Here is a 25,847-nt window from a genome sequence, read left to right on the forward strand (position 1 = left end):
CACCCTGCAGGGTCACCCTGTGCACCATTGTGCCTCTGCTTCCATGAGGGACCCTGATGCACAGAGTTACCGTTTCATATTCAAAGGTTGTTGTAAACCAGATCTGACACTTAGCTGCAAGTCAAATTAAATTGATTTGACCTAGAATGATTGTTACTGGTTTGTTTTTGTGTTTCACTTTTAAAAAAAAATCATTAAAAATCTGTTACAGCTCTCTTCCAAGCAGAATTACTTCCCTTTAATGTTCTCTCTTGCCAAACTGAAGAGTATCTTATTTGCCCAGATTTCATCTGAAGTACTTAATGTAAAAGAGGCAAAATTAGGCTATCAAGAGCGGTGCCAGAAAAAGACATCTGGGACCCACCCCCAGGGCAGAGCTGGAGTTCATTCCCTGCTAAGGCCCATCCAGACGTGCTGTAATGGGGAGATGGTATATGGGCACACCCTGTGCCCCCTGTTCCACTCCTCTTCCCTTTTCCATCAAGAAATACACCTTGACATGTAGCCTAATTTTATATCTTAACTTCAAGCCATTGCTTTTTTTCCCTCCCATCTTCTAAGACTGTGACTAATTCCCTCCCTTCACTTACCCTGGTACCTTGAATGTATTTATAGACTGTGATCTTGCTCTCCCCCTCCCTTCTCCTCTCCATACAATATAAATTTATTTCCGTTATTCCCTCCTCCAGACTGGTCCCAGGTGTCCTGCCCTCCAGTACTTATGCCACCAGCATCTTCTATAGCTTTTCTACATGCTTCTGTGCTTTTCCTAAATGAGGAAAACAACCACAAAAATATCTGTCTCCTGGTTCATCCCTACCAGAGGACAAGGTACAGATAAATACTGGGAGTCTCTTCTCCCTGCCATGCCAATACCTCTGTGGGACCGTGTCTGTTTTACATTGCAGGGTTAGTCCCCGAGCTCTTATTTCTTTTGCTGTCTGTTCCTGGGCTGCCTCTTGCCTCTTTTCACATCCTGCCTGGATCCTTAGGTGTGTTCAGTCTGCAGCACTGCACACACCCTGGCCCTCCGGCCTTCTGCCCAAGGGAAACATGCTGCATCCCTGAGCCCAGTGTCCTCTGCTGATGCATTTACACTGCCCTGGCTGAGGTTTTTAATGCAATGAATGAGATTGGCCAGCATCTGATACTGCATGTGAACAACTCCAGGACATCTTAGTGTCTTCATTCCCTTGTTAATGCTCTGTCCATTTAACCACTTTCATGTTTTGAGTTGATAACTGGAGAGGACCGAATGCTGAAATTACAATAGAAAGTGAAGGTTCCCACACTCACCACTTTTCCTTTGTTTCCTAACACCAAGCTTATAGCCAAGAGGACTATTAGTTTTTTGTTTTTTTTTTTTTAAATTTATTTTCAAGCACAACTTAATGCTTTGTCTTGACTAGTAGTCATGTTCTTCCAAATGTCTTCTGTCTCCCTCACTGTCATACACTCTTAAAATGGGCCTTTCCTGCAAGACACATTGCTTCACTTGTCCTGAACTTTTCTGGATGTCCCCTTCTGTCTCTTTGAAAACACAGCAGAAAAGCTGCTTGTCATATTTGTTTTTTCTTCTTAGCCATGTCCATCATTTTGGCAGGTGAATAATTTTGAAGGTGAATCAGCAATATCTGTAGAGATGTCCTGTCCTGAACTTTATCTAGAAACTGCTTTCTTCTCAGATGCAGTGCTGTACCTGATGTATCTGCTGGGATGGAAAGGTCCTTGTTCATGATGATAGCTGCAAGTCTGACTGTCCAGTAGCTTCTTCCAAAAGTAGCTCATGCTAGAACCTGAAGCAGGAGAGCTGCTGTGGAGGGCATGTATTTGTCCTGTCTCCCCAAGCAGGAGCACCCATACTTGTAGCATTCGAGAGTTACTTGTGTAACTACTCTTAAAAAGCTTCAGTAGTTTAGAATTTGAAACCTCCCTGAGCTGAATATGAAACTACTGCAGTGCCTTCTGCCTCTTCAAAGGTCAGGATGGCAGCAAAGTCAAGATATTTTCAGGTTTGGAGTCTTGGATGTTTTACTGGGGGGGGATGTTCTTTGGGGGAAAACAGACCTCCCTATAATTGAAAAAGCTAATTTTTCATTGCAGCTTTTAATAGAAATCTGGCAGATGTGGGTGAGGCAGTGGTGTGCAATAACCGCATCACAAGACCTGCTTCAGCAGCACCATCAGTACGCAGATGGGAGGTCAGGCAACGGAAGAGAGCAAGAGGAGACCTCTCTGCTCCTGCCTTTCACTGCAGCTTCCACAGTTACCTGGCAGCTGACCCTTCCCGTGCGGCAGAGACTCTGGGAAAGCTGCATGAGGCATCATGATCTCGTAATTATCCCCAGCTTTTCACTTGCGAAGCCAAACACCAGGCTGTGCTGCTGAATGCAGAGAGACGCTGCTGTCAGAGAGGTTGATCCTAGCGCTGCTGTCAAGCTGCTGCCCCCCTCCTGCTTTAATAACACACCGTAATTCCAGCAAATGGTTGGTTTGAATCAAGGTTGCTCCACCACAACCTGAAAAGCTTTCAGCAGTGCAGCCTCCACTGTCTTTAAATCTGCAGAAGACTCTGATTTAGCCACCAACTCTGACTGCAGGGAGCTGGGTTCCCTTGCAGACAGCAGAGGCATGACTGCCTTGGCTTTTCCCCACTCTTCCAGAAAAGCAGTGATCGGCAGCTGGCCTGCCCTAGAGCAAAGCAATTGCCCCCATCCCTGCCCCGCTGCCTGCAGCAGGACAGAAGAGGACTAGAGCCAAAGACACCCATGTCTTAGGTTTCCTTATCCCACCAAACAGTGGGTAAGTCTGCAGTGCTGCATGGTGTGCACGTATAGAGGGGAGAGGAGCTGCTCCTTTCCCCCAGCTCGGGTTATCCAGGAGTGAGGAGCTTGTGGATGACACCCAAGGTGTCTGTGAGAGGTGCCCAAAGACAAACCAGCCTGTTGACCAGGCCCTGGGTCACCACGGAGGTCCCACATCACTTTTGCAAGCCTTCAGGCTTTGCAAATGCAAAGAGAACAAGAGCTGCCGAGTAAGGAAGGAGCGGGAGCTTCTCCTGGGCTTTCAGGGAGCAGAACAGTCCAACCGACCTGTGCTCCTTGAAATCTTAATCATACACCTGCTCAGAGTACAAACTTCGGGCTTGCTGGCTGGTCTCCTGGGTGTGCAGATGTTTTTGGTGTCACGTATTCACAGTCAGGAGATGGAGTGGCTTGTGGTTGTATCTGTTCTTTACTCAAGTAGAGTGAAGGGTGAGACTCTAAAAATGTCCTTCGGGGAAGTGAGATGTCTGGGGAGGATTTTTCCTGTCTCTGCTTGGAATAAACTCATCTTTTACAGGGGAAGAGACATAACAGCAGGTAAATAAAGGAGAGACCTTGAAGGCAAGGACATTTATAGCATTAGTTATAGCACATATGGCCCAATCCTCCTTAAGCAGAAGCTGGAGCCAGAGGCTGATGCTGATTTATGACTGCAGTGGCTCTGCCCCACATTCTGCACTACTTTGAGAGGATTAACTTTTGAAAACTTTCAGTTGACTTTCAGATGCACTCTTGGTGCCCCCACCTTCTAGAAATAGCGGGAAATCACTTAACACGCAAGTAAACCACCTTAGCACTTGGATCAGAGCCTGCTGCCTCACCTGCCTCAGCAGAACCTCTGTGTTTCTCTCTTTTTTTTTTTAATCTTTTCTGCCACTGCTCATATTTCCTCACTCCTCCTTGATGTTGTATATTCTGAATCCTACAAAAAGCTATAGAGTCTTTTCTCCTAATGTTTCTATTGCTGCCAATAAAGGTAGTCATCAGGAGCCAGCATTTTCTGGTCCTCTGGCCTTTCTGGCACAGGTCATGTTGTGATGGGAAAACCTTGAGTGAAAAGAGAGATGGTGATTTTTGAGCTCTGTCTCTTGGCCTGCGTCAGCCTCGTGCCGCCGTGTCCTCTGTGACCTAGATTTTCCTGCTGTCTCCTGGGCATTGGATTTTATCTTGATTTGTGGCTGGTAATGTCTTGTCTTCAGACTCTATTTGTTGGCTCCCAGGGCCTCGTACTTCCTTCCCCACTGACAGTTTTATGCAGGTGTAACTCTAGTGCCTTTGGTAGAGTCACTCCTGATTTACCCCATCCCTCAGTGCCTGACAGCTGGTTTTCTCCCTGAATTACCAACCCTGACACATCACTGTCGGTGTTATGCATTGTCACAAAATTAATTTTCCTCTCGAGAGCCCTCAGTGATTTCAGCTGAACTTCATTGTTGCTCTGTTTCCCTGGAAGATTCCTTCTGGGGGGGCTTCAACCTTAGGGGATGGGGAGCCAAGTGCAAGGTGACCCCTTCTTCCCTTTTTCTCATTTTTAATAACTGGATTTCCATGAGATGTTGCAGTTGGGTATAAGCGGCACAGAGAAAACTCAGCAGTCCCTCCAGACGTGTATCAAATTCTTACTCAGAGACTCCTACTTCAGCAGAAACCCTTCTCCAATGCTGGCTTTTGCCTCCCTGCTGCTGAGCCCTCTCTCCCTACGCGTGGAAGAGCCTGGAGCTGTAGGGCAATGATTTCTGTCCCGAGTTTATCACAGCATCAAAAGCAGCTAGCGTTGGCATTTCTCTCTTTGCCAGGCTGAGTTTGAATCTGCAGCTGCATTGCCTTACAGCAATGGTATGAAGCTGAATTTATAAGTAACTGGGAGTCAGAAAAGGTGGGGATGGAAGTGCAGGAGGTGCCTGCGGCAGAGCCCTGGGATAGAGGCTGGGCAGGGGCAGAGGGTGTTCCTGCAGCGGGTATTGAAAGACAGCCTGGTCTGAGTTTGGAGAGTGACTGACTGCTTTGTAGCAGTCTGAGGGTAAAAACAGTGAATAGCTGAAGTACCCAAATCATGTCTGAAATGGGATTTAGGTATTTTAGAACATAAAGACAAATGAGACTCAGCCAAACACATCCAGATTTAGTGAGATGGTTTGGTGTCTAGTGCTCTAAAGGGAGCTGGGCCCCGTTTCAAGTCATTGAAAAGCATGATTTAGGTGCTAATGCACTTAGTGCTTCGAGTATTTTTGTTGTGGGACTCAGTGGAGTTTGATTATTCTGGGGAAATGTGACTATAGTGAAATACGAATGAATTATTCTTCTAAGTGGAGTTTAATCATCCTTAGCATAGTGCATGTGATAGCATTTTAGGCAGTACCTTAGTGTCGCTGAACCCTACTGATCAATCATGTTACTCCTGATGATACTACCACAGGAGTGAAAACATGCTTTTTTTCCTGTATCAGATTTTTGTTAAAACTTACTAAATGATGTTTGTATCCTTTTCTGATAACTATGAAGATCTGCTGCAGCTACACTTCTAGCAGGAGCATTTGCAACTTTACGCATGTTTTAAACCATTCTTGTGCTCCTTGCAAGGCAGTATTCTTCAGTGTTCACGATTTTTCATGCTGCCTGGAGCACTGAGGAGGGCTGTCACAGACCTTATACCAGGGTTGTACTGCCAGGTCAAATTGGAGCTCTCTGTGACCATTTATTGAAGCAGAAAGCCTGGAGGGTATGTAGGGGTGGGAACTGCTGAAGCATTTACTATGGGTTTGCTTTGCACACCAGCTGGTTGGCTTTGGGGAGCCTGCTGAGCATCCCCTGTCAGATGCTGTGAGCTCTGTGGATGTCCATGGGAGCTGAGGATATTCAACATTACCAAACCAAGCCCTGCTTCTCTGTTTGACTTGGCTTGGTCTGGGCAGCATCACGACACCCACAGTGACTATTAAGCAGCAGCAAAAAGATGGACCCTGGTAGTTTTTCAGAGCAGCGCTGGCAGGGAGATGATAGCTGTTGTGATGCAGAGTTCGTGACAAAATAAAAGATGCTGTTAATAGCCTGCCGGGATGATGGTGCCCGCAGTGCAGCGCGTCCTGTGTTCCCCAGAGTGGATCTGTTTTAATCTTATTGAAAGCTCATCAGTGTTTCCTACGCATCCCTCCTGCAGCCGAGACTGTAGCACTCAGCAGCTGAGCCAGGGCCTGATTTGGGCCCACATGCTTTTCGGAAGAAACCAGAAGTCAGCTGGCGCGACAGAAGAAACCCCCAGGCAGGGTCTTGAGAAGCCACGTGGAAGGACCATGCTCCTGTGTAACATGATGGTGACCTGACACCAGCTGCTGGGGGGAGTGTCTTGACCAGACAGCCCCCAAACTGAAGCTCCTGAAAGGGTTAGGGCCTCCAGGGGCTGGATCCTGGAAGCAATTTTTCCCCACCTCCAGCCTCTGTGCCTGCTAGGAGGTGATGAGTTGCTAAAGGATGCTCATCCTCAGCAGCCAAGGGTTTTGGGGGCTCAGATCCCAGCTGCCCCTTCCCCCTATATTTAGCACACGGACGACTGAAATGAGGGAGCCCTGGAGCTGGAAACTGCAATCCCCACTTACAATAGACAGCTAAAGTGCTGGGGCTGGAGGCTGTAGTACCTCATATCCTCGCAAACTGACCTGGAGGAGGGATTTTACATGCATCGAAACATATTAACTTGTTTGAGCTTAGGACTTGCTTTCTGTCTCAGGCTGGATGAATCGGAGGTCACTCCAATTAAGTCAATGGAGTAACCAGAGTACAAAGAGAATCAAGCCGGGTTTTTCCACCCTGTCCTTCTGCCCTCCTACCTGTGTAGGAGACAGCAGCTGCCTCTCTGCGTGGCAGCATTTCCTCTGGCTGCTGCGTGATCTCAAGGGCAAGGATGAATAACTTGCACGGCTGACTCACTCCTGTCCCCAGGAGCTAAGGTGCAGAGCTGTCAGCTGCTCTGAGACAGCGGGAAGCAGGCTTCTTGCAGCTCTGAGTTTCCCCAACATGTTCAGGACCCATGCAAAGAACGAGGGGGAAATAATAGAACAGGAGCATGTATCATTCTGATACATCCAGTTTACTTATAGCATCTGTTGTGCAAATTAATCCCCACATGACTCTCGGAGTATGACCATTCACGTTTGTGAAATCTGTGACTTGCAGAGTTATATCTTTCCTGCAGTCACGATCAGGAGAGTTCTGGAGGAAAAGAAGTTGCTAACCTGTAAAGTGGGTTTGCAAATCCTGAGCTAAAACAACGAGCACCATCTCCTGGCAGCTGGAAATAGCTGGCACTGCTGCCAGGGACGCACCCCTAGCGCAGTTCTCTTGCACACAGCTTGCTGCTCTCTGCGTCTAACCTGGAGCATCTGAAGGTAGGGGAGCTCAGGGCTGACAGCTGGCTCTGGCTAATCCAGGGGAGACTGGGAGCTGGTTTAGTGGTATCCACAGCATGGTGATACCTGTACTTGGCATGAGGGGTATCAGATGTTTGGGTTTTCAGCTCCCCTTGAGTTTGGTGCTCAAGTACTTTTGAGGTTTGCCTGGATATTGAAGTGTCTTGGGTTTTAAAGTTCATGGTGAAGGGTCTTGTAAAATCAAGAGCGTGGCTCCTAAGTGGTACTCTCAGATATTCCTGGGAGTAGCCGGCCTACTTTGAAGCATTGTACCAGCAAAGGACTTCTGGAAATCTCTGGAGTGTTCCTGAGGTTTTTGGTTAGATTTGAAAATTGAGCAGAAAGGAAGAAACAGCTTGGTCTGGATCGAAGAAGATGTTATGCTTTGAATTTGGAGATAGACTTGGGACTGCTGGTCCATTGGGGTACTGTAAGGAGATGTGGAAAAGTAATAAAACATTGAAAGACTGTATAAAAAGACTAGGGATGAGAACATAGTAAGAAGCAATATAATACAAATTTTTAAAAGGGAGGTAACTGAGTTGGGAAGCTATAAAGAAGCAATGAGACATCACACATTAGGGTCAAAAGAATAGGAAAAGTCTTTCCCTTTTTTTTTTTCCCTTTTAAGGATAAGTTAGAAATAAAAAGAACCCAATGTCAAACACAGGCTTGTTGCTACTGGCAGATGCCAAAATTGTAAGTTTGGTACAGAAAAGGTAGGACTGTTTAATAGCTACTTTTGTTGTGTATTTGGGAGAAAGCAAGATGCATCTATCTGATGGTCATGGATGAACAATAAAAATGAAGGACAGGCTGGAATGTAAGTTTCTGAGGTTGGGCTGGGAAACAAGGTTTGTGCTGGTCATCAGAGAGGAGCCTGAACTATGGTTTGCTTTCCAGATACAGATGTTTAGGTGGTGGCAAGGTCTGGGCAATGGGACTCTCCTGCATCACTGTCAGGTGCAATGGCAGCCCATGATGGCTCCTTGGATTTAGATAGTCAGCCTTGCTATGAAATCAGACTTTCTAGGGGAGAAGGTAATTAGGGAGAGGGTAATTATCAGATAAAAATCTTGGCAAAGTGCTCAACCACCTCCTTGAGCCTTTAAGACAGTATAGGATATCTTTTTAAGAACCAGGCTGTGTGATCTGATCTAAGTGTTCCTGCTCCGGCAGGGGGATTGGACTAGATGATCTTTCGAGGTCCCTTCCAATCTCTAACATTCTGTGTGTGTGTGTCTGTGTGTAAGTGCTGAAGGGAAGTCACTGAATATCCCTGAGCTCTGTGGTACCTTCAGGGGTCCTGGATGAGAGCAAAGCCACTGTGCTGGAAATTGCTTGTTGCTTGGTTTTGGTTTCTTGTTATCTGAAATCTCTGGATGACACCTAAAGGGTTCTAGGACCTGGGAGTGCCATGTGGCCTGAGAAACCCTCTAGCTTGGGGCCAAATAAGAGTGCTCCCCTTGTTTATGGGACTTTGCTCAATATTATCTCTAAATTACTGAAGGTCAGGGACTGTCCAAACAGGACAAGGTGGACCCTGTCACCAGGAAGCTGTGATGTGCACGGACAGGGGAGAGAGCTGGGGACCCCCTGCTCCTGGGAGCGAGCAGCCCTGCAGTGCTGGGGTGGCTGGTAACAACTCCTGAGGCTCAGTATCCAGAGCAAAAGTCAGAGACAAATATTTAAAAGACTTACAGGAATCTGCTGGAAGCGGCTTGCTCACACTGTTCTGCTTTTGTCTGAAAAGGTCGCTGAAATCTTGATTCCTCCAGTTGCAACCAAAGATCTTTCCTCTTCTGAGTGCAGCATCAGGCTGTAAAAATAGTATCATCTAATTAAAGATTAGTTCCCTCTCTGCTGAAAAATTAATAATTCTGATGAAATCACTGACACACAATAAATACTGAACTTCGCGTTGCGAGGTTGCCAGCTGTTCTGCAGAACTGAAGTTTCATGTCCTTCTGTGTCAGTCTGTCTGTGCCACTGAAGGACACCAGAGTTGTATGTGAAGATAAAGAAAGGCAGGTTAATGTGGAAGCTGGTTATTTTATTGAAAACTGAACACAATATTCTGAAGTGGTCAATTTTAAGAAGACTGAGCATACTGTAGTTGGGGAAAAAAAATCAGTTTTATTTAAATTAGCTGGTTTTCTTTATCTGTTTTCCTCAGATGACTTTTTGTTTCCTCTTCCCAGTGTGCTGCAGCAGTTCAGCTTGCATGAATCCAAATTGGGCTTCAGCTGCCTTTCTTAAATTAAGAGTTCCTCTGCATGGAACCAATGATTTATAAATTATTTCCTGTGTCAATTGATAAATAGCTCTAAATCCAGTGCTGTAGGAGAGGATTTTGGGAGCACTCACTCTCTTATTCTGAGGAAACAAACCAGTCATTTTCAAATTTTGTTTTTCTCTACAGTTGATGAAAACACATGTAACTTGCTGAGCATCTCAGCTGTGCTCGAAATGATTGAATTAGACCCATTACTTCTTAGCTGGTTGCAGGAAGTGAAATTATTTCCCGAGGGCTTGTATTACAAGAAAACACGACTGCTGCTCTCAGGCACTGAATAGCTTTGCTTTACCTGAATTGGCAGGCAAAGTTTTTGGGCACATTTGAGGGAAATTCAGATTAGAACACCCAACCCTTTGTAACAAAGGTAAATTCTGATACTGCCATCCATTACCAGTGCTATTCAAGGCTTCTGCTTCCCACGGATATTGAACTAAATAAACTTAAAGTCAGAGAGGGCATTGCTTGATCACCAGGCTCTGAATACACTATTCTTCGGCAAAAACCTGCTCAGCTATCACAGGTTTCCGTGTCTTTAATAGCCAGCCTACTAGCTGATAGATTCACACTTCCCAAATAAGAGGCAGTTTTACCAATGACTTTAAATAATTTCCTGGGGAAATAGAGTTGCATTAAATCCTAATAATTAGGCAATTTCAGCTGTCTTCAGTGCTTTTGACTCTGTGGATGCCTGGAGAGTTGGGATCCCTCTATTTCCTGCTGATCTCTCTACTCACACTTGCGCATGGACATGCTCACACACCCTTTAACTCTTTGTCTTTGCCCTGAATCCTGGTAAGAAACACATTTTCTGGTTTCACCATTATTTGCAAAACCACTGCACAAAAAGAAAAAAAGGTTTATGATCAACAGTGAGTCTATATTAAATCAGCTCTTGTGTTAACATCTGCTACAGCACTGGGTTTGTACTGCTTGAAAATGTGATGTTTCTTTCAGTGACTACTTCAGGGTTATTTTTTCCTTTCTGAAAATAACATAAAGAATAGGGTGATATTTTCCCAGGCTCTCTTTATCACAGTGGCTCTCCTGGCTTGTCGTAACTCCTGCTATGAAGCACTGGACACAAATGCATCAGAAACCCTTTCATTGCTCTATTGATCAGCATCACTAAGTGCTGCAAATGCATCTGGCTTACCTATGCTGTGGGCAAAGCAGAAATGAAAGCTGCAAACAACATCCATGAATATTGGTTTGAAGGCAACTTCAATCTCCTTTGACCATGTTTATGCTCCCTCTTTACTAGCAATTGTGGGATATTTGTAGAAATGGGGTTTTGCTCACTGATGGTTTTGTGCTGGTGCATTTTTCATGAGGACCCAGAGCAGGAAAGTACTGCACAGGCATCTTAATCGGGTCCACAGCCACTCGGAATCAATGGGAATTTTCCAGTGAATTTGATGAACTTTGGACCAGGCTCAGTAGGCACCGAGGAATCACCTAACCAAAGAGCAACCCTGAAACCCCGTGATTTAGACAGCCACTCACCCAGCACAAATAGTAAATTACACACAGCAGATACTGGCAGCAACAGGCATGAATAGTCTGTAGTCAGCAATTCACAGCCTGAAATATGTTGGCATAAACAATGCATCCGATAATTCCAGCTAACCAACATATCTGTGAAAATCCAAGCCTGTTTATGGGTAATTTTCAAAAAGGCAAGTTCAGCAAGAAAAGTATTTGCAAGAAAAAAACCCTGTCCCTTTTTGCTTACTGATAATTTAGAAATGTTTTTTGGGTATGAGCCGCCCTTGCTTGGCACTGAATGACCTCAGGTAGGACCTGATGTGGGTGCTGGGCAGCCCAGCTTAGCCCTTTCATTCTGCTTTGGTTTCTCTGTGCTTTTCCACTGAGGATCCATTCGCAGTGAAGACAAGAGCTGCCTGTAGTGAGTTACAAAAGGATCTTGCAGTCCCAAGTGAGCTGGCAGGAAAACAGAACGTGAAATTTAGAGTAGGTAAATGTAAAGTTATATAGATGGAGGGAAAAATCCTCCCAAATTTACATGTGTAGGAAGAGTCTCTGCAGTGACCCTCACCACTCTGAAACAAGATTTTGGCTTGATCATGAATACTTCTATGAGAAGTTCAATGCAGTGCTCCATAGCAGTGAGAAGAGCAAATTGAAGGCTGGGAATGACTGGGAATAATAATTTTCACATGCCAGCTACAGCACCCCTTTCTCTGTGCTCTTGTATGGCAAAGGCAGCTGCAGTGAATCCCCGGCCATGGGCTCTCAGGGTGTGGGGATGGAGCTGCTGTCAGCATTGTGTGTGCAGTAAAAGATTAGCAGTGAGGGCTGGCCGGGGACCAGCAGCACCCAAAATCAGTGAGGATGGACATGCAGGAACACATAGTGTAGGTAGGCTGGAAAGCAAGGTGTGGCACTTTTGGGTTGCTTTTTCCCTGTGCTACCAGGTTTCCCCTTGTAAAATGAAGAACATGCTGTTCCCACCCTAGAGGTGGCCCAGGAAAGAGAAGTTGTTTGCAAGTCACCATAGCACTGAGCGATGCAAAAATATGGATGAGGGAAATGGTCATTTTGCCTTTGTGCAAGGCTTGGGCTGTGCACGTCAAATCCAGCAAAGCCGTGCAGTAAAAAGCCTGCAGCTATGCACTGAACAGGGTTAAGGGGAGGAAAAAATATTGCTTCAGGGCTCACTAAATGAGCTGCACATGCCTAATGCATGGAGGGCTGTGGGAAAAAAAAAATGGTTGTAGTGGTATCTAGAGATGATATCCTTATGTATGTGCAAAGAGAAAGAAAATAACCAAATCCAAGTAGCTCAGGATTTTTCCAGCTGATTCTTTACAGCTTCTGGCTTTGCAGCTGCAGCAACGTCTCTTTAATATTACTGTTAAATTTGCATTGTGCGTGGTAGCCCAGGGCATAGCACATAAGGAGCGGGTCAGGAGCTGCACATCCCTTGCAGGGCGATGGGCAGAGGTCGGAGAAAGCCAGCCAGCCAGCCTCTGCGGTGCAGCGTGCATCAGCGCACCAACAGTTAACAGGCTGCTGCCCTCCTATAGGCACCAGCTTCTGCAGCCATCAGCTTTGTTTCTCTACAAACACACTCCCCCAGCCCCCATAAAAATTCGTCTCCCCAGCTCGTGCCTCCTTCATGGGGAAACTCGCCGTTCCTGTCATCCAGCTGTGCTTTACATTAATGCTGCAAATAGAGGGTGGCCATCATTTGTCATTTAATTAGCGACATCCCCAGGATCTTGAAGCACGGCAGAGGGAATTAGAACCGGTGTATGAAGATGATGCATGGGCGTGGGTAGAGGTTTAACCACTTTCATGCCGGCATGCTTTGTAGATGATGCACACAGGATTCGGCTTTCTGGACATGTGGAAATCACTAAATGTGGATGTTTAGTGTCTGCCCTGGTGTTTCATAAATTTAGGGTGATTATTGTTAAAAGAGAAAATGAAATCTAAAGCTGCCTACCAACATTCTGTCCAGCAGATTTTTTTTTTCTTAATTAAAACTTTTCTTTGAGTGAAACTCCTCCATTTCTCTGCATTAAAAAAATAACCTTTCTGCTCAGGATTGGTTTTTTTATTGGACATTATATGTTTTTAAGGATACTTGGCGATGAGCCCCTGAGGCAGACTGTGAGGGAAGTTGTGGCATTGCCATCACTGGAAATTTTTATGCACAGGCTGGGCAAACATTGGCCAGGAACTGTTAGCAGCTATCAGGATCGTTATAGCTATTTTAAGATACAACAGCAGCTGGAAGTCTACTCTGACAGATGTGCCACTATGTTGCCCAAGGGTATAGTACGAGACAGTCCCAAAGAGCTTGCAAACAAAGCCAAGCCTGGTGCACAAACTGAATCTAAAATCAGCAGGGAATGAGTATGGCTTTGCAGAAGGATTGATGCATGCTGTCACTTCTCTTCACTTTGCATTGTTTTTGTGTCTTTGCTTTAGGTGTCACGGCCTCATCACATCTCTTTGACTATGGCTCCACTGCCAACGGGAGTGACAACTCCTTCTACACCTCTCTGATCTCCGACGTCCATTACACCACTCCGCGGGACTCCACCTATTTCACGGGCATTTAACAGCAGGAAAATAGCCCCATTCCCTGCTCAGGCAGCACAGAGGGCTTTAAGACGCTGGGGCATCCTGTGCAAGATGTGACTGGGTTTGAGTCTCATGGCTTGTTTAGCTCAGATTCGGGAATAGAGATGACTCCTGCAGAGTCTACTGAAGTTGACAAAACCTTAGCAGATCCCATGAAAGTAGAAGCTTATAAATACATGGACATAAGTAGATCAGAAGAAATAAAATACCAAGAAAAACAAGACCTGGACTCTGAAGATGAGAGTCCAAGCCTTATCGATAAGTACCAAGGAATACCCACCAGAAAGCTGAAACTCAGCGGACGGCTTTGGAGGGCACGAAGGCAGCCAAAGAGCAGGGCCCACTTGAAGACACAAGATCTACTGATCAGCATGGTACCTCCGTGGTTACAACCCCCGTCAAGATCACACTCACTGAGATAGAAAGTGTAGGGGAAGTTGCCAGCAAAGAGTCAAGCCCGACTCAGCCGGCCACTGGCCTGAAGCCAAGCCATGAGGTGGTACCAACAGTGACCGTGTCAGAGCCAGAAGATGACAGCCCAGGGTCTGTCACACCACCATCCTCTGGCACAGGTAATGCTGCCATGTGGTGTAGGTTTTTTTGCTATTCAGCGAGTGGTTGCAATTGTAGCCCTACATGCTAGAGAATTATTGTGGGTTTGTAGGGTGGGTCTAAGGGGGTGCAAGCAGATGTTAATGGGCCTCCATGGCTGGAGATGTTTCTGCTCTGTTCAGACACCACTTTGCATTGCTCAGCTGAAGGGGGATGCTCGGGGTGGGCTGCCCTTTCTGTAGGTAAGAGGGAAAGGCAGGGCTGGGGATGCACAAAAATCAGTTGCCGAGAGTGACTCAGGAACAGGGCTGGGGTCAGATCCAGGCTTACTGAGCCAGTCCCCATGGAGATGTCTCCTCGAGGGAAAGTTGTGAGCTGACAGTTGTCAGTGACAGTTTAGGCTGGATCCTGGTGATTTTGGGTCTCTTGGTCACCCTGGCTGGCCATGCTCCCCAGAGGAAATTAGGTGTGTGGGACCCGGGTGCTGCAAATATCTGAGTATTTTTTAAATTGTTATTTTAATGGCTGTTTTAAGACCTTTTTCCTATTGCTGGCAGAGAATAAGGTTGAATTGTTAAAAATAATTGCTGTTTTCAAGTGAAAGTACTGCTTTTAGAAAGTGCTGAGGAGGGAAATGCTGTTGCCTCATTTGCAAAGGGTACTGGAGAGACAAAGGGCCAGTCTCTTTTAAAGGCTCCTGATTTCTACTGGGGGGGCACCAAAGTCCCACATTTATACATTTTCTTATTGTCTGGTTACTGCAGTAGTACATAATATCTATTCCTCATTTTCCCTGTTATACACTGCTAAAATACGAAAGTAGTATAGTATTTTAAAAAGGAATAAAGTTCTGCGACAGGAAACAGAATTTTCAGACTTGAAATTAACTTTCACCATCCTGGATCAAAACCCTTTGGCAATGAACATTTGACATTTCACAATGAACATCCCCAAGCTGAAATTTCCATTGCTTTTATGGCATCTAGAACCATTTAAAAACCAACTTCTTTAAAATGGCAGTCTGGGATTTCCACCCACACTAATACCTACCCTTAGAGAAATACATAGTTCTTATCCAAAACTGAGCATGCATTTGCACACTTTCACAAAAAAGAAAGAGCTTGGAGCAGTCCACCGCAGCTGTGAGTTTATCCCACCTGCATCAGCCAGAAACTCTAGATAATAAATAGACTTTAGAGTCCCATTTTTCTTCTTTTATTTGCCTGGGTGACATCACACGCTACTTCTGAGACATACTGTTTTTATGGATTTACACCTTTTGCATGACAAGGTAATTAAGAACTTCAGGCACTAACTGTTATTTATTCAGACCTTGGTGACTGTTCAAGGCTGGCTTTGTGACACTTGATAACCATATCCCATCATAACGGCCGAATAGTGCATGGCTGAACCTCATGGCTGCTGCCTTACTGGGAGGCACTGGTGTAGCTGGTGTGATTGCTGGCATGGAATTTTTTCTGCCGATGGCAAAGCTGCTCCCCAGCACTGCTGAAATAGCCCTGGGAAGTCCCACTGCCCTGCGTCGGGGTGCTGGGAAGCCAGAAACACTGCTCATCTATTGCATTAAGGAAAGAAGCAGGTATCTTCCTTTAGGGCCCGGCTCTGGATTTCCCCCCTTTCCCACAGCTGGGAACATGCTGCGCCCAGACTCTGCGTTCGTAAGCAAGGAAGAAATGTAAAACCTGCCCTCGCTATTTCTACCCAGTGACCCAGCAAAGCCGTTGCTCCTAGATACCCCTCAAGCATCCTGGCAAGGCTCCCAGTTCCCTCCTGCTTGGATCAGGACTTTTGAAAATGGTTTTCTTTTAATTACTGGCCATCATCTTTCTGGGGAAGGGAGACATGATCTGTTCATACGCTGTGCTGCTGCTGAAAGGCGGTGGGTATTCATATGCTTCCTCATGGCAGCAGTAAATATGACACTCTGCTGCCGGCCACAAAGGACTTTTTTGTTCATAAGGTAAACGCCGTGGCTGAGAGTTACAAACTGGCAGGAGTGGGGTGAAGCCGTGGGATGGCGCGTTGCTGCGCTACGAGGGCTGGCAGTCACATGCCTGTTTGGACGCGTGCCGGATTAAGTCATTGCTCAGGGAGAAAATGCTTACATGCGGTAATGCAAGAGAGTGGTGCAGCTCACACGGGCTTCCTGCAGCTGGAGGAAAAGGATGCACAGGCTCCTGCTCAGCGCAGCTGATGCAACAAAAAATTCCCAGCATCTGGAAAGGAGTGTGTAGTGACAGTCCCAAACACCTTGATCCTGTCTGCGGCCATACTCTGTGTCGCAGAAGGACTTTCTCATGCGAGAGGGATGTGTTCCAAGAGAATTTTTTGTTGGAGGAGCTGCACACATGACAACAATTTGTGCTCAAAACTGCCGATGATGTGTGTTGGCAGAGTCACAAACCCAAACTGCTTGGAGGGATGTGGGGAAGTTGTTTTTCTTGTCCATCTCCCAGCAGGACGTCGTGGCTCAGGTGCTATCACTAAAACCTCCCCCTTTACCTGATTCATCTTGAGGAAGGCATATGATGAGGAAAAAATCAGCTATGCTATTGCCATGAGAAGTTAAGTCAGGCAATAGCCCCAAATAGTGTTTTTTTTCCCAAGTCACATATGATACAATCTCTTCCTCACCCTCTGTTGTAGAGGAGCTTCCAGATGTGGCCAGTGCAGCTGAGCAGCCCTGGGGAGCCAATGGCAGTGGCTGTTCCCAAAGCAGGGCTGGGCTGAAGGTAAATACCCACTGCGAGTGGGTGCAGGACAGCTTGATGCTCCCCACACCTGAAACTGAGGGGCTGGAAACCTTCCCTTGCTCCACTGCCATCTCCAGATGTGCAGACACAGGAGGTGTCCTGCCATGGGCCTCTTTACCAGCATCAGCAGGAGGAAACTTGGGGGTCTCTTTTCCTGATGGCTTTCTTGACCCCTCACCAAGGGGACAAGGGGCAATGGGTTCAGGCTGGAACAAAGGAGGTTCCACTTGAATATGAGAAAAAACTTCTTCACGGTGAGGGTGACAGAGCACTGGAACAGGCTGCCCAGAGATGTTGTGGAGTCTCCTTCTCTGGAGACATTCAAAGCCCGCCTGGATGCGTTCCTGTGTGATCTGATCTAGGTGTCCTGCTCCGGCAGGGGGATTGGACTAGATGATCTTTCGAGGTCCCTTCCAATCCCTAACATTCTGTGATTCTGTGATTCTGTGAATGATACAGCAGAGCCTGTTCCCCATCCAGTAACTCAGGGCAGATGCAAATGCACCTCAAACTGCCCCTATCACCTCTTATTGTGAACATTTTACATGCAATTTTACTTTCTTTGTTATTTCACTACAAAACCCTACATGGTAAAGTGAGGGTGGTGAGGCAGTGGCCCAGGTTGCCCAGAGAAGCTGTGGATGCCCCATCCCTGGAGGGGTTCAAGGCCAGGCTGGATGAGGCTTTGGGCAACCTGGGCTGGTGGGAGGTGTCCCTGCCCATGGCAGGGGGGTGGAACTGGGTGAACTTTAAGGTCCCTTCCAACCCAAACCATTCTGTGATTCTATGATATACAGGGAGGCAGAACAGGTGGGAAGTCTGGTGCTGGGTTCCCTTCTAGTACGGGATGTGGGCTCTTTGCTAACTCTAGGTGACCAGCCAGTGTCTTCAACTGTTCATTTTCATCCTCTAAGTATAGCTTCTTTCAATGTGAGACAGAAAAAGCAGAGAAGTTTTTTTGCTTCAAATTTTGGGTAACAAGTTGGTCAGTCATTATTTTGGTTAATATAGTTCTCAATTATATTAAGACTTACAGGAAAAAAAAGAGTTACATTCTTGGACCCACCTGAGATAAATGCAAACAGAGAATTCACCACCCACTGCCATGCAAAACCAAAAACGAAAAGAAAAGGTCTGAGAAAAGTTTCAGAGCTGGATCTTTGCACACCTGAAAGTTTAAAGTTTGACAAAATGACTAGTAACTACACCTGGGTTGTTGTGCTCAGCGGTGTCAGGAACCCACCAGCCCTGTGTGCGTGTTTGGCCACAGAACAGACTTGTATCTGTTGGTGACAGTCAGGTGCTGTTATGTGTGGCCTGAGCCCACATTTCTCATGACTGGTGATTTTCCTGGTGAAAACCATATTGCTGAGACACTGGCCAAACACTGACCAGCATTGCCTTGTGCCTCAGCTTCTTCCTCACTAAATGATGCTAATGATACTTCTTTTATAACGCGTACGTGCATGGGAAACGCACTGTAAGGACAAGCTGTTATTACTGTTAGTCATCCCAGGCAGGGAAACTTTCTGCCTGTGTTACCAGTCCTGCAAGAGGGATCCTTGTTGGCATGAAATCTATTGTGTTTGTTGCCTACGCAGACAGAAAATCTCATTCTTAACAATTTTTTTCTTTTTTTTCCCCCTTTTCTTTCCATGTGGCAGAACCGTCTGGCTCAGAGTCGCAGGGCAAAGGCAGCCTGTCAGAAGATGAACTCATCAGTGCCATCAAAGAAGCAAAAAGCTTTTCCTTTGAGACCCCAGAGGTGCAGCGGTCACCAGCCCTTTCCACTGAGAAGAGAGAGCAGCGGGTCAAACCTGGGCGCCCTGCTGCCTCCTCAGCCCTGGATAACGAAGCCAGCAGCGCTGAGTCAGGGGACTCGGAGATTGAGCTGGTCTCAGAGGACCCGCTGGCTGCTGAGGAGGTGCTGCATTCCAACTACATGACCTTCAGCCACATTGGAGGGCCCCCTCCATCGCCTGCCTCCCCCTCCATCCAGTACAGCATCCTGCGGGAGGAGCGGGAGGCTGAGCTCGACAGCGAGCTCATCATCGAGTCCTGCGATGCTTCATCAGCCTCCGAAGAGAGCCCAAAGAGGGAGCAGGACTCCCCTCTGATGAAGCCCATGGTCATGGACATTATCAAGGAAGAGAATGGCTCACGCGCTGATGCCTCAGACTACGAAGCAAGTAAAACGACAGAGAGCAGGATGAACAGGGAAAACCTGGCGGAGTCTGCATCCTACCTGAAATGCTCCTTTGTTGCACCGAAAGTAGGTGCTGAGCCCCCAACCTCCGCCGTCAGCACTGAGGAGCTGAAAGAAAGAATAATCCTGAAGAAACCCATTGAAGAAACTGTTGTTAACCAAAGTAAAGTGTCTTCCAAGGACTCTGGCAAAAAAATTCCTTTGGCTTCACCCCTACTGCCATTTTTAAATAAGCAGAAAGGTAAATGCAGATGTTTATGTTGTTTTATTGCAATGCTACTGAGAAGGGAGAGGAGGGAGAAGTGCCTGTTCCTTGCAGGGGAGACGTTACTAGTGCTGAGGAGGGGGAGCTGCTGGCATTGGATAATCTCAGCTTGAAGCTGGGCACAACTGTGACGATGCACACATCATCTCTGACTTCCCACCCTCTTCCTTTTCTCCTTTTCCTTTATCTTAGGAAGAAAAATAATACCAGCAACAATAATTTTTAGGCTTAAGCATATAGATACTGGATCAAGCGGGAACCCCAGTAACATAAGGGTGATTTGTACATCAGGCATGTGGGGGACAAAGAGCAACAAATGATCATTTTTCCTTTGAAATAGTACCTGCCTTGTACCAGGGAAGGGGTGCAATCAGGGAGGTGGTCCTGCCCGTCCCAGAAATGTCAGGGTAATGTTTTTGAGGATACATTGTAGAAAAAAGAATGATTTGGAGGACTAGAGGGGTTGGGTTTGGTGGGTCTGGATGTTTCTGAAGTTGGTGTAGCTTAAATGAATCTCTCTCATGGTGGCTGGCACCCTCCATCCTGAATAATGAGGGGCTTGCGTATGCTTCCAGGCTGATGGAAGGAGGCGAGTGGCTTGGGGGTGCTCATCCCAGCTCCGTGTGCCTTGGGGGCATCCTGCGTGTCCCTCTGAAAGCCCCTTCCCTAATCCAGCTCTGGGACGGCGAAGGGCAGGATGCTCACAGGTGTTCAGGTGAGCTCAAGGGCTCTTTTCCGTCCACAGGATCCGCTCAAAGCCCGTGTAGAGCCCGGGCTGGGCTTGCTGTGCCAGGCGCTGGGGTCTGACTGGACCCATCAAGCCTCTAGAGCCACCACCAGCTTCTAGCCTGAGCTAAACCCTGAGGTAGCAGACGGTCACTGCACACTGCCACTGCCAGGGGTCCCTGCAGCCTGGAACTGGCTTAGTTCACAACGCGCACAAGAGAAAAAGGCATTTTATTCTTTGCAAGATGCCAGGACCTTTGTGTGCCTCTGGCTTTCTAGGCTGGCATGGGGGGGAGGGACACGGGGGCTGCCCCACGCCTGCCCTCCTCCCCCCTCTGCCATCTCCCCCGGCTGGGCTGGCGGCCTGCGGCTGCCCACAGCTCTTCTGTCAGATGGGGTTTTGCAATTCAGAGAGATGCTGCTTCCTTGAAAACAGCTGGATAGAGATGGAGGGTGTGTGGGGGGGTGAATCCCACCCCTGCTGCTTAGAGAACTGCTTTTCCTTCTGTCCACATTTGTGCAGTCGTTTGCCCACATGATGGCCTGGAGATGTGGCAGACACGTTTAAGTGGCACGCTTTTACAACTGATTTATCTAGCCCTGTGAACCCAAGCGTGCAAGAAAAAACTGAGCTTGCACGATGTGCTGAGGACTGCAAAATCTTGCAGTGCAATAAAATATGTTAATGCTGATATTCTTAGTGGTAATGAACTAATGACATTATTAGGCTGAATAAAAAGCCTATGATTATTGCTTGTAAGTATGTTTTCCTGCCAGATACTCAGAGCTTGCAATGTCACGCTGTGCATCAATTAGTTTCCTCATGGGGAGGATGATCTACAACCATTTCTCTCCCCATTTGCAAATTCCCCTTTTGTAGGACTTGCCCAGGCTCTGCCCAAACCCTGGAAGCTGCAGGGCTGATGGAATTTACCTTACACACCCTTCCTGCAGTGTCCGGCTTTGGGTCTCTGCAACCATGTTGTGTTCTGTGTGTTGTTCTGGGCGGATGACTAACAATTGGGTCTTGGATTTGGAGAAAGTAGTTTGGGGAATATCACACGGGCAGCTAGTTTCCTGTCCCTCCATTTTGACATATTAGACCCCCTTAAAATTTTCAGTCCCCCTTGAGCGTGTTCAGATTTTTTTGGCCTAGCTTTTGTGTCTCATTTAATTTCTGTTGTTGCCCAAACTGATGCCAGCAGAGGCTTGTTCTCATATTACAGTCAGAGAAAATCCCTGTGTGCGTGAGCAGACTTTCTCCCTGTGTTGCAGTGTGTTCGTGTTTCCTATCAGTATCCCTGTAGGACAGCAGTGGCAGGAACGTTTCCTCCAGAACAGACACAAGACAGCTAATTACTGTTTGGTGGTACGTGGAGAACTATTTCAGCATGTGCTTTTCACCCTGGAGACACTCTGGTGCCTAAGGCAAGGAAAACAAAAATATAGAGCCTCTCAAGAAGATTATTGCTAAAACCTGTAACTTGTTAAAGCTGATTTGAAGGTATGGGGAGGTGGGCTCAAGATAAGAAAATATGGATGATAGTGGGGTCCAGTGTACGCTACCTTCCAGGACATGGGTCACTGTGTCTGGGAGCTAGTTAAATTTTTATGTTGAAGGCAGAGTATGGGGCTCTCCTTTTGACCTGGGAAAGGAGAGCTTGTCCCTCACTTGGAGAATTCACATGAAACCGTTCAGCGGTTTTCAGTTATCAAACTGGGGGATGTCTTACCTGCCTTGGTGGAACCAGAGCATCCTCCATGGGTCCTCCCAGGCTCCCTCAGCCTGGAGCTGCATCGGCTGGCAGGGAAATGATGTGGCAGACCACATCCAAGGGGACAGTGACGGCCTTCATAGCATCAGCTTGAGGTCTTGGCAGAGCTTTACATCATGGCATCATGTATGTGTCATACACTAACTCAGATGCACCTGGCAGGCATTTGGCATGAGCCACACTCAGCCAAAGTGACAAAAATAGAGGGAGATGTGGCAGTGCTGCACAGCAGAGATGCAGCAGAACGATGTCACCCGAAGCAAGAACAGTGTCATCATTCATTAATTAAGAGAAAGATCTAAATTGTAGTTATCTATCATTAAGAGAATACTAACAAGATGTGACTATGCACTTGTTAAAAGATAGAAAAAAAAAAAAAAACAACCTTCATTGTTTCCTGTTACCTCCTCGTTCCATGTCACCTCAGCAGTGCTATGCTACCATCACACATCCTTATTAAGACAGAATGGTTTTAGCGATGTTCACAGAGCCCGGGTGGCAACTGATGCCCTTATGGACATGGCAAGTTCCACCTGCGTTCAGGTCGATGCTAGCCCAGCATTTCTGGAGATTCAGAGCAAACTGATGGATCACATGAAGGTGTTCAACAAGCCTGGCTGTGTTTTTGACACCCAGCTGTAGATCTTTCTGTGGCCCTTGGCCAGCTCATAGCCAGGTATATGTAATTTAAAAATAGCCATCAGTTTCACATGTAAGTGTTAACTGTTTCACAGAGTGATACTGTAATTCCGCCAAAGAGTTTTTTACTCATATCTGTGGCATGAAATATACTTTGCATGGCTCATCAGAACAGTTTGCCCTGGTCTGGCAAGAGAAAAAATTATTTTGAGTGCACACTCTGGGAAATACATGGAGAAGCTGTGCAAATGGAAAGCCCAGCGTTCAACCTGACCCCATAACAGTCTTGCTGATTGTGTTGCTGCCAACCCGTGGCTTAATCCCTCAGAGACCTTTCCAGTGTGTCTGTGGGGTGTGCTGGAATCACAGCCGCTCCCCTAAATAACAAGGTGGAGCACAGCAAGTGCATGTGTGGTTTGCGCAGTGATAACTCAACATCTCTGCCTAACGTCTGTTGCCATCCAGTGGCAATAACAAATATGGGCAGTGACTTCCCACCTCCATTTTACTGGAGCTGACTGTCACAGTTTGGAAGAGTGGAGCTATTCTTGTGTTGTTAACCACTAAGCAGCCTCGCTCGCTGTTCTGCAAGGCCAGAAACATCACATTGCTTTCTGCAACACAGGCTTTGTTTCAGCTTTGTTTTTGCTACCTATATTAGTGTTACCAATCTCTTTACCTCCTGCGGAGCAAAGAGGGGAAGGGGGGAGCTGTATGAAGACATTTGCTGTTTGGCTGTCACTGCCCCCACATCACTTCTGGCATCTCTTCCCAGAGGTGGACACAGCCCTTACACAACAGGGCTTAGAGCATGTCTGGCTGTGGTTCTGCAGGAAAGCATATTGCCAGCTCAGATTCTTTTTTTTTTTTTTTTTTTTTTGAATATTCAGCCTCAGAGAAGGAAGACCAAATGCATTTGTGTTTTCCAAGTAGCCAGAGCAAGGAATGCAGATTTCTAGGTTTGCTCTGAGAAAACTCTGTCTTGCAACAGATTTTCACAAACTTTGGAAAATAATACAACTGATTTATAGGGCGAGCACAGCGCTGTGACATTGCATAGCCCAGATGACATCCAGGCAGGGCTTGCATATAGCTTGGGCATGCAGGAAATTTCAGAAAAGACCTGCTGTCCTGGAAACGTGTGTCTTTTGACCTGGGGCAGTTTGTAAGAAGCCCCAAAGAAGCCTCAACAAAGGCAGGCTGAGAAGGAGTGTTTTGGCTGAGTCCTCTCCTGTCTTCTCTTGCCTGCCTGTTGGTAGTTCTCTGCCAGGGTGGCCTGGCTTGTCACATGGTGCTGTCCCACAGCCTGGGCACCTGGTCCTGGGCAGAAATTTCCCTAATGCTGGGGCATCATCTCTCTCTTGAGCCTCTCCTTCAATGGCAAGATTGGGAGATTCCTTCTGCTTGACCCATTTAATGAAACTTAGCAGCTTGTTACCTTTCACATCAGATGTCTGAGCTCAGCTTAAAAAAAAAAAAAAAAAAAGAAAAAAAAAGAAAAAGAGGTGGATGTTCATAGTGAGGTTTACTTTCGATTTCTTTTTACTTTATGTCAAAATTCAGCATAGGAAAAGGAAAACCCAGGTCCCAGGGCTGTGGTGTTGTGCAGTCACTGACATGCTAGATGGCACAACTGGCAGGATCTGCTGGAAATGCAGTCAAATAATATTAATTGTTTAAAATCCTTTTTTCTGCAGCACAGCCCTATGCTGCCCTGCTATGAGGCATCCTTATTTTTATGCCTTGTGAAAGGCTTTTGTGACATTAATGTGGTTAGTCCCCTACAAGACCACGTCCTTACCACACACCCTTCGTGGCTGCTGTGGCTCTAAGGATCCACGAGGGACACCAAGCTCTATGTGATGGCCCGGTGTCTCTTAGGTAGTCAGGATCACTTCTGGTTTTGGGGTGACACTGGCAAATGCCCTGGGTTGAAAAACATGTTTCCCCTCCTCCCTGATGCCTCTTGTGCTGTCCCATGGTGTCCAGGGCTGTCACACAGTGGACAAGCACAAAGCAATGTGGGCTTTTTCCCTTTAACCTCTCAACTGAGTCCACCTCTGTTTGGTGCCACAGAACTGATTTTACAAGTTTATAAAGGAGATGGATTTCCAGCAGAGATCTGTGAGAGACCTTAAGTTATTGGGAATGCTTTTTCTTCAGCAAAATGTCGTCTGCATCACGTTAGCATTTCCCTCCTGTTGGAGGAGCCGCTAGTGAGGCATTTTTCCATGGGAAGGGGATGTTTGGTAGGGTGATTTAGCAATCCGAGGCTCATTTCTCATCTGTGTGCTTTCACCAGCCTGGTTCTGCAATCAGCAGCAAGCTGGGCCGCGGCTTAAGCATACGGTAATGTTAGTTTAATATTTTAGTGCCATCTGCTGTAAGTGCCTCCACACTCCAGCCCATCTGTTCTGCCTGCTTCAGTTTGCTTTTTATGGAGCTCCAGTAGCTTTGCATCCTTTGGAAAATCCCTGCTTGGAAAAGGTGTGGGGGAGAGGGATGTCCGGGCTGGGGCTGGAGTGTCTGCACCTTGTGATGCTGTAGGACGAGCGGGGTAAAACCCACCTGCAGAAGTAAATGTGATCTGGGCCTGGCCTTGCCACGAAATCTTGGAGTATACTGATGAATTTCTGTGCCCTTGCCTCCCACATGGAAAAATTTAGGTGGGAAGGGACCTGTGGAGGTGTCTGGTCTGACTCCTTGCTCAACGCAGTTTGGTCAGGTTGCTCAGGACCTTGTCTATGTGCTCATCTTCTCCGCAAAGGCACAGGTTTGGGGGTTGCTGAGAGCTGGAGCCTGCAAATCTGGGTCAGTCCCGTGATGTCTCAGTGCCAGGAGCTGCAGGCACACTGCAGAGCAGGGTCAAGGAGCGATATCACTCAATGTAGCTTCATAGAGTGGGCGGGCAGGAACTTCACAAGGTCCAGAGAGCCCATGTCCTGGCCCACAGCCAGGATCCCTGGTAGAACACTCCTGACTGATGCTGGTGACTCGTTTGGAGAGGCCTCTGTTGGCAGATCCTCCATCAGCTCCCAGGCGTCTATCGAAAACAGTTACTGTTCTTCCATCCTTCTTTACTTTAGGCTTAGCAATTCTAGCTTCTTCAGTTTTTCCTCTCTGATCACATTTTTGAGCTGAATTGTCTTTTTGTTCCCTTCATTCTTTACCGCTCATTGAATCCTTCTTGAAGTGAACTGGGGAGGATACTCGCATGGAGGCCATCCGCATGCTCACGATGGGTTATGTGCCTGCACTACAGGCTAGGGC

General features: G+C 46.9%; 1 protein-coding gene across 1 annotated transcript in view; it reads left to right on the forward strand.

Annotated features, from left to right (window-relative positions):
* LOC104461377 (reticulon-1-like) overlaps nt 1-19,413 on the forward strand; it is a gene marked incomplete at its 3' end in the record, with an annotated part of 68,930 nt that extends 49,517 nt beyond the window's left edge. Inside the window, 3 exon segments of the mRNA XM_010072949.1 lie at nt 13,485-13,916; nt 13,919-14,212; nt 18,631-19,413. Of these exon segments, the coding sequence (XP_010071251.1) occupies nt 13,485-13,916; nt 13,919-14,212; nt 18,631-19,413 (1,509 nt within the window).
* Between the last annotated feature and the right edge of the window lie 6,434 nt (nt 19,414-25,847).

The sequence above is a fragment of the Pterocles gutturalis genome, unplaced genomic scaffold, assembly GCF_000699245.1.
Source record: "Pterocles gutturalis isolate BGI_N339 unplaced genomic scaffold, ASM69924v1 scaffold19686, whole genome shotgun sequence".
In the NCBI taxonomy this organism is placed as follows: Eukaryota; Metazoa; Chordata; class Aves; order Pterocliformes; family Pteroclidae; genus Pterocles; species Pterocles gutturalis.